This window comes from Dipodomys merriami, unplaced genomic scaffold, assembly GCF_024711535.1.
Source record: "Dipodomys merriami isolate MVZ:Mamm:240054 unplaced genomic scaffold, mDipMer1.0.p SCAF_36, whole genome shotgun sequence".
NCBI classification, from domain to species: domain Eukaryota; kingdom Metazoa; phylum Chordata; class Mammalia; order Rodentia; family Heteromyidae; genus Dipodomys; species Dipodomys merriami.
The window spans coordinates 3,010,419-3,023,698 of NW_027205159.1; the positions used below are offsets into that span (position 1 = coordinate 3,010,419).

The 13,280-nt window shown below is 47.6% G+C and overlaps 1 protein-coding gene across 2 annotated transcripts in view; it reads left to right on the forward strand.

Moving 5' to 3' along the window:
* Nucleotides 1–13,280, forward strand: part of Npas2 (neuronal PAS domain protein 2) — a 176,707-nt gene that overhangs the window by 145,782 nt on the left and 17,645 nt on the right. For both annotated transcript variants that reach the window (XM_069988544.1, XM_069988545.1), the window contains exons 11-15: nt 2,276–2,423; nt 4,443–4,527; nt 8,486–8,627; nt 9,098–9,207; nt 10,428–10,517. In XM_069988544.1, the coding sequence (XP_069844645.1) occupies nt 2,276–2,423; nt 4,443–4,527; nt 8,486–8,627; nt 9,098–9,207; nt 10,428–10,517 (575 nt within the window). The remainder of the gene's footprint in view (nt 1–2,275; nt 2,424–4,442; nt 4,528–8,485; nt 8,628–9,097; nt 9,208–10,427; nt 10,518–13,280) is intronic.

Below are 13,280 nucleotides of genomic sequence, written 5' to 3' on the forward strand. Positions count from 1 at the left end.
TGAGTTTTCTTGCAATGATTGGGACATATTGGAGGTCCTTGTCTGCTTCAACTCGCCTGTGTTCTGCTCTAGCTCAGAATTAACTTTACATCAATCCCCAGCACTGTGTCAGGATCATTCAGACAACTAACTATGTGATTTAATCCTCATCAAGAAATTAAGGGACTGTCAGAATTTCCTTTATGCATTTCAAAGACAAAAAACCAAATGCACATAACTCTTTAAGCACAGGTATTGGTCACCAGCTCTTGGCCACATACTGGGCTATTCCTCTTCAGATCCTGCACTCTCCCAGTCAGTGGCCTTGATAGCCTGAGATTTTTTAAGGAAAAGTTCTCTGTGAGCATCAGGAGATGGCAGTGTCCATGAGCCTTTTGCAGAGCAAGGCATGGTAGGAAAGCCAGAGACAGCTGACTTGGCAGGATATTTATTGGTGTGCAGAAAGGGCTGTGCATAGGATATTGGAGGAGCAGGAAGACCCCTTAGACAGCTGATGGGGAAGTCAGCGAATGCTTTCTGCCACAGAAGACAACTGTGATTAGGATTCAGGATGTGAAGGGTGAGAATGATCTGCATGTCCCTTCTCACTGAAGTTGAGAATTAACCATTCACAAGCATATTTTCAGTGCTTCTTCTTAGTAGCATTGGCTTGTGTGTCATGATACATCAATAGACCACTAATGTATTTTAATGGATATTTTGTCTGTAAAACCCATTCACATTTTCTCATCTGTATTATCCTTGTGGAAGGAACAACAGGCTTGAGCTCCAGCTGGATCAGCTGTTGGAATTTAAGTTTCATCTTTAAACCTTTAACCAACTAATGCTCCCTCAAAGTGTGGGTGTGACCATAGTGGGTTTGCTAGACTTGTAGAATCCCAGCTTCTTTCCACTCAGCATAAGACTCAGAATATCCATTTTCACAAGAGTCCCATGTGATTTATACATCCATTCAAATTTGAGTAGCACAACTGCTTTAAATCCTTGACTGAGTCTGATTCCTTTAGCAGAGAAAAGCCACTCAGGCCAAAGAATGATGTTTGGCATCTGCAAGACTGTGGCTTGGGCTAGATGGTCTTGCTCTGTGAAGACCACATCCACACCCAGCCTTCTCTTAAGTCACTGGCCCCTGTGGTAGCTTAGTGTCCTCAGTAAGATTTCTCTTTGTTGCCAGGCATCAGTGGCTCACACCTGTAATCTCAGACTATTCAAGAGGCTAGAGCAAACAGATCCCTTATCTCTAATTAGCCAGAAAGGAGTCAGAAGTAGGGCTGTGGCTCATGTACTAGAGTGTACATGTACCAGCCTTGAGCAAATAAAGCTAAGAGACAATGGTCAGGCCCTGAGTTCAAGCCCCTATACTGGTGTGTGTTCGTGCATGTGTGTGTGTGCACGCGTGCGTGCATGCGCGCGCGCACACACACACACACACACACACACACACACACGGATTTCTTTTAATTATTTTCACCAGGATGCTACATTTCAGCCTCTCTAGCAATAAAACTGAAGCTGTACTTTTTCCTCAGATCCATAGTCCATTCTGCCCTTTAACAGACTAATTAACCATTAACATTCTTCCTGGGCACCCCAGAGCAGTCAATGGCAGACATACCATAGGGACTCCAGGCAGGTCTGAAGCTAAAGGAGGAGGCTAGGGAGAGAGGCATCCATATCAGTTCTCCAACTGTACAAACTGTCTCAACTTCTGACTGGCAGCCAGAGAATCTGTCCAGCAGTTGCTGGCTGTCAGGTCTATTTTGGATCCAATTCTCCCAGTGTCAGGATGCTCCCTCCTCTGCTTAGCTCTGGCAGCTCCAAAGACAACTTACCTGCAGGGAAAAGATGAACCCCAGGAAAGCCAGGGCCTCTTTTTTTTTAATTAAGCCCTGCAGTTTGAAGATCTGTCTAGATCTGCCCTTAATTCAAAGATCTCTTGCAGCTTTTGAGCATTTGGGAAAGTACATGGATCATTCTGTTTAGAATTTGTTAGACTTTGACTGTAGAGCATTTGCCTAGCACACAGCCTTGAGTTGAATCCCCAGCAATACAAAGGAAGCAAGGGAGGGGAGGGATGGCGGAGGGAGGGAAGAAGGAAGGGAGAGAAGAAGGGAAGGAAGTGAATGGGAAAAAGGAAGGAAGGGAAAGAGGGAGAAAGACAGAAAGGGGAAGGGAAAGAGGGAGGGAAGATGGGAGAGATTTGGTAGTAAGTCTTGGGATGGAAGATTGCCCAGCATTGGTGTATATTACATGCAGAATCCATTTTCTACCCCAGTGATGCAGTTTGGCAAAGGGAAGTCGTGTTGCTATCGGTTCCTGACAAAAGGCCAGCAGTGGATTTGGCTACAGACCCACTACTACATCACCTACCACCAGTGGAACTCCAAGCCCGAGTTCATTGTGTGCACACACTCGGTGGTCAGGTACTGTGCGGGTAGGGAGGCTGGGCCGGGTCCTGGTGACGGGGGCTGGTCAGCAGCCACCTCTGGTACTCCCTGTATCTAAATATCAAACAGGGCCGTCATTGGCAGATAGCAGGACAGTTCCCAGAGCTCAGTCTCTTCGGGTGCCCACCCAGCTCTCTCCTCCCCAGGCTAAGACTTCTTTTGAGTGTTCAGCCAGGTCCCTTTCAGTGGCTCATGAACTCTTTTAAGCTGCCAGGATCTTACTTGGTGAGTTCCTGCTTGAATGACCTACTTACATATTTTCCCTTGTCTTTATCCATCCCCCCAGCTTTCCCTTGTCGCTGTTTTGAGAAGAAAATTAAAACATTGCCTCTAAAGAACTCAAACACGTACTCCTTTTATTTTTAATGCTTCAAAAACCCGTGCTGACAACTGAGGCTGTGTTGGAGGCACCACTGGGCTGCTATGTATGGGAGGGGGTCCCCGGGGAACAGGGGAACAGGGGTTCCTGGTGACCTCAGGGAGCCCAGCACGGACTATCAGGACTGAAAGAAGGCATGACATAGACACCTCCTGTGTGGGGTCCCTACACGTAGAGAGGAAGGGGAATGAACAGTGGCCCTCCTCCCTTCCCCCAGCCACTGCAGAAATGTTCAGACCATCAATCAGTTTGAAATTAGTTTAGAAAAAGAGCCTTTGAGAAAAACAAAGGCCAGGAGGAGTACATTTCATAAAATCAGCCCTCTATATCCACTACGTTTTATGTCTTTGGAGTCAACCAACCATGGAGTGAAAAAAAATTTTATTTATCTCTTGGGTAGGAGGGGCTAGGAGCTGGTGGCTAACTCCTAAAATCCTAGCTCCTGAGGAGGCTGAGTTCTCAGGACTGAAGTTTGAAGCCAGCCCAGACAGAAAAGTCTATGACACTCTTATCTCTAACCAGCAAAAAGACTGAAGTAGAGCTATGGCTCAAGTGGTAGAGTGCCAGTCTTGAGCAAAATAACCGATGGGCAGTACCCTAGCCCTAAGTTCAGACCCCAGTATTGGCAAAGAAAAAAAAAATAACCTCTGTACTGAACATATACAGATGTTTTTCTTCTTGCTGTTTCCTAAACAGTAGCAATGTACATAGCATTATACTGTGTTAGGTATAAGTCACCTACAGATGATTTTGCACAGATGGGAAACATCAGGCTGTGGAGCATATAAAACCCTCAAAGTCATTTGCTACATGACAGAATAGATAAGTGTACTTCTCTCATGTGTCCCCTTGACTGCCTGCGGTGTCTAGCTGCATTTGTAATTTTATATAGCCAATAATGATGTTTTTATACACATACCTCTTGCCAGAAAAAAGGTTTCCACTCCTGAATTTTCAAGTACACTGGAGCCTGACACCAATGACTCACATGTGTAATCCTAGCTACTCAGGAATCTGAGATCTGAGGATCACAATCTGGAGCCTGTCTGGGCAGAAAAGTCTGTAAGATTCTACCTCTAGTTAAGTAGCAAAAAAGTGGGCTAGAGGTATGGCTCAAGTGGTAGAGTACCAGTCACACACACCAAATGACTATTATGTTTGAAGATTTCAGAGAGTGGGTTGGGGTAGGGAAGATAGCACAGGAGAAAGGAATAATATCCTAGAGGGGCTGGGAAGTTGGTAGAGTGCTTGCCTTGCATGCATGAGGCCCTGGGTTCAATTCCTCAGCCCCACATAAGCAGAAAAAAGCCAAAGTAGTGCTGTGGCTCAAGTGGTAGGGCGCTAGCCTTGAGCTGAAGAGCCTGAGGGACAGCGCCCAGGTCCAGAGTTCGGGCCCCATGACCAGAAAAAAAGAATATCCTAGAAATGGAAGTATTTGTGCATAATTTTAGAATCACTGCAGTGGACATCGGTGGCCTTTCACATGGAGAACAGACATGGCCCTTTGGACTGTGTCATCTGGGAGGGGTATGGTGTCCACAGTCCCCAGGTGGCTGTTGGGCATTGTCATCCTGGCGTGGGCCACCTCCATTGTCATCTCTTGCTTCCTTGAGCAGTTACGCAGATGTCCGGGTGGAAAGGAGGCAGGAGCTGGCTTTAGAAGACCCGCCATCTGAGACCATGCACCCCTCGGCACTGAAGGTAAGTTCCACCCAGCCCTTGAGTGAAAGCAGATATCCACTGGGTGGAGCCTTCTGTGAGTTATAACAAAACTGAAAATAAGAAGTTGTGTACATTGATGCCAGCTCTGTTCCTGCAGTGTTCTAAGTAAAAGGTGTAGTAGGCTGGGAAGCTGGCTCAGTGGTGGAGCGCTTGCCTTGAGCTGAAGAGCTGAGGGACAGCACCCAGGCCCAGAGTTCAGGCCCCACGACCGGACCCAAAAAAAAAGAAAAAAAAAAGGTGTGGAGTATTTCATTATTTCCCCACTAACAGTCCTGTGAGGTAGATTCTGTATCCTCAGTCTTTTTTTGGTGGTGGTGGTAGTGGTCGTGGGGCTTGAACCCTGGGCCTGGACACTGTCCCTGACCTCTTCAGCTCAAAGCAAGTGCTCTTCCCCTTGAGCCACAGAGCCACTTCTGGTTTTCTGGTGGTTAATTGTAGATAAGAGTCTCACAGACTTTCCTACCTGGACTGGCTTTAAACTGCAATCCTCAGATCTCAGCCTCCTGAGTAGCTAGAATTACAGGTGTGAGCCACCGGTGCCCAGCTTGTATTACCTTCATTCTTAATATGAGGCACAGAAACACCAAAAAGTACCTCAAGGCCTGTACTCACAGAGCTGGATTACAAATAACCTCCGAGCTGAAAACCTGTGGCTCATACCTATAATTACAGCTACTAGGAAGGCTGAGATCTGGAGGATCACGGTTCAAGGCCAGCCTGGGCCTTGACTCTATCTCCAGTTAACTGGCAAAAAGCCAGTCTAGAGGAATTTTGCAAATGGGAGAGTACCTGCATAGCAAGCTCAAGACCTTGAGTTTAAACACCATACCAACAAAAAGAGAAAAAGGGAGGAAGGGATGGAAAAAGGAAAGAAGGGAGGAAAGGGAGGGAGGCGAACCTCTGAAACTCAGGAATTGTTTAGCAACTTTCTAACTTATACTAGGCTCACTTGTATTTTTCTCGCAGATAAAAGCAGCGTGGGAGAATTCCCATCATCCCACTGGGGTGGGGAATAAGTCAGGGGTCTCCATATTTCCCTTTGCCTATGTGCTGTGTGTTGACTCCAAGTCTTATTCTGGTTTTGTTTTGGTTTTGTTGTTGTTGTTGTGGCACTTGGAATGGAACCCAGAGCCTCGGACATGTAAAGCATGTGTTCTAGCACTGAGCCACAACCCCAGCCCCTATGTCATTTCTGTCTCAGGGTCTGGGCTTATAGCCATGATGGTACCAGTTCTTTGCAGGGAGCTTTAAGTAAGTAGACCTGTTCCTCAAAGGCCATTCTTAAAGCAGGTTGAAATGGTGAAGAGAGACAGAGAGAGCAAGACAGAGAGAGAAAAGAGACAGACAGAGGCAGAGGCAGAGAGACAGACAGAGAGACAGAGAGAGAGAGGATGAGAGGGCATGTGGTATTTTCTTAAAGCTAAGAAGCTTTCAGCTGGAAGACACACTATTATTTTCTCTCCTGTTAAGAAAGAGAAAAGGCTGTCAAGCAATCTATGAAATAAGAATTTGTTTCCACCAACTGAAGAACCCAACACCAACACCATTTCACATATGTTAAAATGTAGGAGGGAAAGTGTCTCTTAGAAAATGATGAAGTTCAGAAGTGGCGCTGTAGCTCAAGTGGTAGAGCACTCGCCTTGAGCTGAAGAGCTGAGGGACAGCGCCCAGGCCCAGAGTTCAAGCCCCACGACCGACAAAAAAAAGAAAGAAAGAAAGAAAGAAAATGATGAAGTTCAAATTCTAGGATGTCCAGGGACTTAGAATCAAAGTCTTTAGCTATGGGCTGTCTGTGCCCAGATGGAAGCATCTTTCATCTCTTGAGGACCAAATTGGGAGGAAGAAGCCACTTTTAAAGAGCATAAATCAGTGGTGGCTCATACCTTTAATCTTAGCTACTTGGGAAACAGAGCTCTGAGGATCATGATTCAAAGCCAGCCCAAGGGCTGGGAATGAGGCTTAGTAGTAGAGTGCTTGCCTGGCATGCATGAAGCACTAGGTTTGATTCCTCAGTACCACATAAGCAGAAAAAGCCAAAAATGGCACTATGGCTCAAGTGGTAGAGTGCTAGCCTTGAGCAAAAGAAGCTCAGGGACAGTGCCCAGGCCCAGAGTTCAAGCCCCAGGACTTGCAAAAAATGAGATTCTTATGTCCAATTAACTTCTAAAAAGCCAGAAGTGGAGCTGTGCTCAGGTGGTAGAGCAAAAATGCTAAAGAAGAAGGCCTGGTCCTGAGTTTAAGCCCCAGTACTGGCACAAAAATAAAGAGCAAGGTAGTGCATCCAATAGTGATCCCCACTGATACCATCACTGCTGCTGTTTAAGGAAGAGTTTATTACCAAGCTTTGTTACATTGTACATCATGCATCATGCCAGAGACAGCAATCAGGCTCTTCACAGGCAGGTGTTAGCTGCATCTTACCTCACAACAGGTGTGATGTGTGAGCACCATCTATTCAGAAGTTCATCATGGCGCTTTCTAGTCACTTGGGGAAGTTAAGAACATAAAATACACACATGTATCCACACACAAATACAATTGAGCACCAGGTAAAGACATCCCTGTGTGGGGTTGATAGGCAGTGACATCAGAGCGCTGCAAGCTCTGGAGTGCTTGCCCTCACTTTCTGGGCTTATCTCTCTGCTGATCAAGAACACATAGTTCACAGACAGCCATGGCCCAGGGACCGCCCCTCCCGGGAGATGGAGTCCCACAGCTGGCCTCTCCACGGCACGTCCAGGAGCCTTCTGTCATCTGTTGCACAGGAAGGCCTATGGATCATGTGTCAGCCACATCAACTGTTCTCGCAGCACACGTGCAAGCACACGCACACACAGGCACACACAGGCGCGCGCACGCACACACACACACACACACACACACACACACACACAGTGTCTAGCCTCCTTAAAGCCACAACCCAAAAGACAGAGAAAACCTATGTACTCACACATGAGATTTCATACCCAGGACTGTGGATAGAGACTTGTGCATTGACACAACCCAGGAAAGTAATCACTATGTTTTCTTCTTTAGTTTAAAAATGATGATAGCTAGGTGCTGATGGCTCACTCCTATAATCCTAGCTACTCAGGAGGCTGAGATCTGGAGGACTGCAGTTTGAGGCCAGCCCAGGCAGAAAGGTTTACCAGAATCTATCTCCAAAATAACTAATAAGAAGCAGGACTAGAGGTGTGGCTCAAGGCTAGAGTGGCAGCCAAGTCAAGGTCCTAGTTCAGATACCAGTACTGCTTACTCCCCCCCAAAAAAAGATCAACCCCTCTTGTCATGCACTTATAATCCTTAAACCACTGAGGATGGGAACATGGTCCCTCAGAGATGGACCACTGTGTTTCCTTCTCATCATGCTATGTTTGAGGCCAAGATCAGTTACAAGCCAGAGGTAAAAGATAGAAGGCCACAGGCCCTTTGCCTGTGCTCCACTCCAGGTCACTGAGGCTTGAGAGCTCAAGTCAGGAGGCTGTGTGAGACGTGCCTGGAAGAGACCAGAGACATTTGTCTCATTGGCCATGAGCACAGCCTCATGCTAGCAGTAAACCTCTTCTAAAGCAAAATTCTTGGTGGCAAGCTGTCAATCTTAAGAGAAAAAATAATCAAAAGCAAAGTCACTTGGGAAAGTCTGAAACAAATCAAGATAAAAGGTAAGAAAGTATAATAGATGCTATTTATACATTGTAAGTCTCTCAAAGGTGCTTGGATTATTTATTTAGATAGATAGATGTGTGTGTGCATATATATATAAACATACACATGTCTGCTCTGAGAATGTGATTGGGAGTGTCTCCAGATGGCTGTGGTATCTGGTCAACAGTTCCCATGTCTTCACATATTTTAAAGTAAGGTCGTGTCATTTGTTCACTGCATCTTGATACTGACATGTGGGCTGTGTGTGCGCGCACGTGCGTATGTGTTTCAGGACAAGGGCTCGAGCCTGGAACCTCCCCCACACTTCAGTGCCCTGGACGTGGGCACCCCGGGCCTCAACGCCAGTCCTTCTCCATCAGCGTCCTCCAGGAGCTCCCACAAGTCCTCGCACACAGCCATATCAGAGCCCACCTGTGAGTGCTAGTTGGTGGGAGGGTAGCAAAGGGACCTCCAAGACCTAAGGGTACAGAGTGCCCTGAAATCCCTGGGCCTGAGTGGAAGCAGGGCCTTGTTTGTCCAAAAAGTCTATACCCTCCTTGGGTCCTTCCCTACTGACCTGCCTCTCCGTCCTCTTCCCACACTCTGGTGTCTTCCCTCCATGCAATGAGGAAACGGTGGGATGGCTAGCTTGGCTACCCCTGGGCAAGGCAAGTGGTTAGGCTAAAGTAAACTAAAGTCTGGGCATTTTTTGTGGTGGCTCCTTCCAGCTCCCAGGTCGGGCTTTTGTAATTCCGCTGAGCCATGGCAAGTCATGGTGGGTTCCCTTTTTCCCAAGGTCTCCGCCGACCTCTGGGGTTACGAAGGCCATAGTCTCTGTGCCCCTCTTGCTGAGACAGCAAGTAAGACTTGTGGGTCAGGAAAGTAATGCCTTGCTTTCTTCTAGCCACACCCACCAAGCTGATGGCAGAGACCAGCACCACGGCTTTGCCAAGATCAGCCACTCTGCCTCAAGAATTGCCAGTGGCTGGGCTCAGCCAGGGAGCCACCATACCGGTACGTGACGTGTGTGTGTGTGTGTGCATGCGTGCACGTGTGTGTGTATGTCTCCCATCTTCTCGTGTGATATGAGTAGCAAATCCACGGCCACAGGGACCCAATCTCATCCCTCACAGCACTTGGGTGTTAACATGTCACCTTCCTGCCTGGTGGAAAAGTCCTCCAGAATCCTCCCCCTATGCCAGAGAAGCTTGAGTAACATGTTATATCTGCAAACAGAGCAGAACCAAGCTCCCTGCCTTCCTCTCCAGCATGCTCTGGAGTTGCCTCTGAGCTGTGATTGCTGTTTGTCTACCTCCTGTCCTGTCCAGGATGGCCCATGTGGCCAAGGACAGTGGCCCAGAATGCTTCCATTCCTCCTGGCTGTGCAGGTAGGAAGGTCCAAGCTAGGGTCTGATTGGGCCTGAGGTCACTCAGAGTGGCCCACCCATTGGGACTTCCTCCCACTGATGTCCTGGGTAATGCATTCTACCATGCTGCTGTTTACAGTCTCTAGGGACCAGGAGGGGGAGTCAGTTTGGGGACAACTTCAGAAGAGCCCTTTGATTTTCCCTTAAAAACAAAAACAAAACAAAAGACTTGCAGCAGCTCAAAAACCTGAGGAGTTCATTCCTTCTGTCTGCCCCTTTCTGTTATCTCCCCTTGCCTACCCAACCTCCCAAGTGACCAGGAGCAAGGCTCATTACTCGGGGGGGGGGGGGAGGGAGGGCGGGGGGTCTCTAAAGATTCCACGTGACCAGTGACACTATCCAGTCTCCATTGTTGAAATGAGATCCTGGATACAGACACGCACAGCAGGTGTGCCTGTCTATATTCCTGATGCACAGAAGAGACTGGGGTCACGCACAAGCCCACTCTGGCTAAAGCGCATCCCTGCTGGGAGTGCTTGATGACATGCTGAGGATCAGTTACTTAGGGGACAGAACAGCTTAGTTCATTGAGGATAGACTCCCAGACCAGGAATCATGGACCCTGAATACTCCAGGAGCTTGTTCAAAGGCCAGCTGTGCCCTGTACCAGGCAGGTGTCAGCCCTGACCACACTGCCTACCAGCATCGTCTAAATGTGCATACCTGCTGGAAGGCTTCACGCTCAGCTGTCCACCTTGAGGCTTGCACAGGGGGCCTCCTTTTAACTGGAAAAGCCTGCTGAATGAGAGCTGCCACCCCTGGAACAGCCCAGAAGCAGTCGGTTAACAAGCTCCTTTCTCCTTCCAGACCCCTCTGCCCTCCCCATCCACCTGCGACCTCACGCAGCAGCTCCTGCCACAGACCATTTTGCAGACTCCGCCGGCTCCCATGGCGCAGGTGAATCTGGGACTTGGGACGGGGCACCACTTCTTCCAGACAAAGTGAATGACAGCCTCTGGGCGTGTGCTAGCCACCAAGGCCCTACAAGGGGGGTGTGCCTCCCAAGACACACGGGGGCATAGGCAGCCATGTTGTCATCTTTATCCCTGGCCTTGTCTGCCACACTTGGCTTATCCATGTACATCCCCCAACTTCTTTTCCCCCAGGTCTACTTGTCCTCACAATATCTTTGTTCATCTGTCACTTTCTACCTTCTTTATTTTGGGGGGGGGGCGCGCGGGGGAGGAGAGGCTTAACTTTTTTCACTCAAGGTGGCGCTTAATCATTTATGCCACATTTCCACTTCTGGTTTTTGAGTTGTTGTTGTTTTTGTGGGGTTTTTTTCTGGTTAGCTAGAGAGGCTCATGGACTTTTCTGCTGCACTGGCTTTAAACTCAGTTCCTCAGAGCTCAGTCTCCTGAGGATCTGGGATTCCAGGTGTGAGCCACCAATGCTCAGCTTCCATTCCCTTTTTATGACTCCAGATTGGCTGTGAGGTTGTAGAAAAGGTCTTCTTTAGGCCACATGGCGTAGGAAGAGTCCAAAAGGATCTAAAAACTATTGAGTCCAGTGCTATAAATACCAGAATTTTTTTAAATAAAAAAGGATTATGGCTTTGCTGAGTAATTTCTTCCGATTTCAACCACATTCTGTGAATTCTTATTTAGGTCAGTCTATGAGCAAGCAGTTAGGGATGCGGAGATGATCAGAGCCCGGTCCTTGCTCTTGGTGCCCAGAGTTTAAGGATGAGGCAGGCAGACATGTAGAGAGAGCCTTGCTCCAGGCAAGAGAGATGTTTCTATAGAACCATCACCAAACAGGCTGCCATGGAAGGATGGTGAGGAGGCTGCCACATGGAGAGACAGGGGACCAGAAAAGAGGTACCTGAGTGTGTGTTTAGTGGGGAGGTACAGAAGCCTCTCATCTGCCAGGAGTAGAGGGGACAGGGGCCCCACAATAGGCTGACTGACTCAGGAGGAGTTGGGCTGATTGACTGGCAGAGCCTCTGCTAAGCCGAGGGCTCGGACTTCCCTTCCTTGGTGTGGCATTTAGCTTTGTCCTAATCCCTGGGCACAAGCCAGACCTGGGTCCCTGGAGATTCACCACCAGTGGTGTTTGTCCACGTGAGGCCCATCTCTGCCTTGGTGCAAATCTGCCATGGCTGATGGAAGCTATTTCAGAACATAATCAGAACACAGAAGTGGCCTACAGTCTTTACACATGCTAGCATATGCTTCTTGCCAGTGTCAGACTTGAGGAGTGTGTTAAAAGCTGTGCACCCAGTCTATTAATTAACGTAGTCCATCTTTATCCTTGTTGCAAAAAAAAAAAAATCAGAAGCATGCTTTTCCTCTTCAGATTGCTAAGGCACATGTATGGTATGAAGAAGTAAGTACCCTTTGATCGAAAGGCATGTGAAATAAGAAAGAATTCCTTTGACCAGCATAGTTAAGAAAGTCTGTGTTAATGCCTCTCAAGGGTGTCAGTAAAGCCCTGTCAGAATTCGAACTCTTCATTTGACTTCACTTGTAATGGTAACTACCTTGGTCTGTCAGTGCACTGTAATTAATAACAACTGTGGTCTTTTTTTTTTTTTCTTGTTGTTTGTCAGTCATGGGGCTTGAACTCTGGGCCTGAATGCTGTCCCTCAGCTCTTCAGCTCAAGGCTAGTGCTCTACCACTTGAGCCACTGTGCCACTTCCAGTTTTCTGAGCGGTTTATTGGAGATAAGAGTTTCACGGACTTTCCTGCCCGGGCTGGCTTTGAACCGTGATCCTCAGGTCTCAGCCTCCTGAGTAGCTAGGATTACAGGCGTGAGCCACCAGCACCCAGCTCACTGCGGTTTTTAGGACAATCTTTTGTTTTGTTTGAACAACCTGGGATTTAGAATCAGAACCTTGTGCTCTTTCTGGCTTACTTGTTGGGCTGGTACTCTACCACTTGAGCTATGTCTCTAACTCAGTTTTTGCTGGTTATTTTGTAAATGGAATCTAGCAGACTTTTCTGCTCAGCCTGGCTTTGAACCGGGTCCTCTGGATCACAGTATCTTTATTAGTAGGATTACAGGCTTGAGCCACCAGCACCTGGCTCAGATGTACCTCTTGTCTAATATTTTCCATCCTTAGCCGGTTGCCCTATGTACAGGGAACCAGTTCTATTGACTTCTCAAGTCAGCAGGTCCTCCCCATACCCACATCAAATAGAATGATTATATTTTTCAATTTCCCCTCAATCCCTCACCAGTGTTATCAGTGTCACATTCTGTCAGAGATGAGTAAAATAGAATCCAAATTCTGGAAAGTAGTTGTCTGAATAACAAATAATTTTTCCAAAAAGCCTCTTTTGCTTAATACTATACTTCTAAAAAATCTCTCTCTCTCTCTCTTTTCCAAAAAGCCTCTTTTGCTTAATACTATACTTCTAAAAAATCTCTCTCTCTCTCTCTTTCTCTCTCTCTCTCTCCCATCTCTCTCCCCTCTTCCTCTCTCCCTCTCCTTCTCCCTCCCTCCTTCTCTCTCCCTCCTCTCTCCCTCCTTCTCTCTCCTCTCTCCTCTCTCCTATCTCCTATCTCCTATCTTTCCAGCCCAGCCAGAAAATTCCTCATGAAAATCTTGTTCCAATTAACCACTCAAAAATCTGAAGTGGAGCTGTGGCTCAAAGTGGTAGAGCACTAGCCTTGAGCAAAAGAAGTCAGAGTCAATTCCCAGGCCCTGAGTTCAA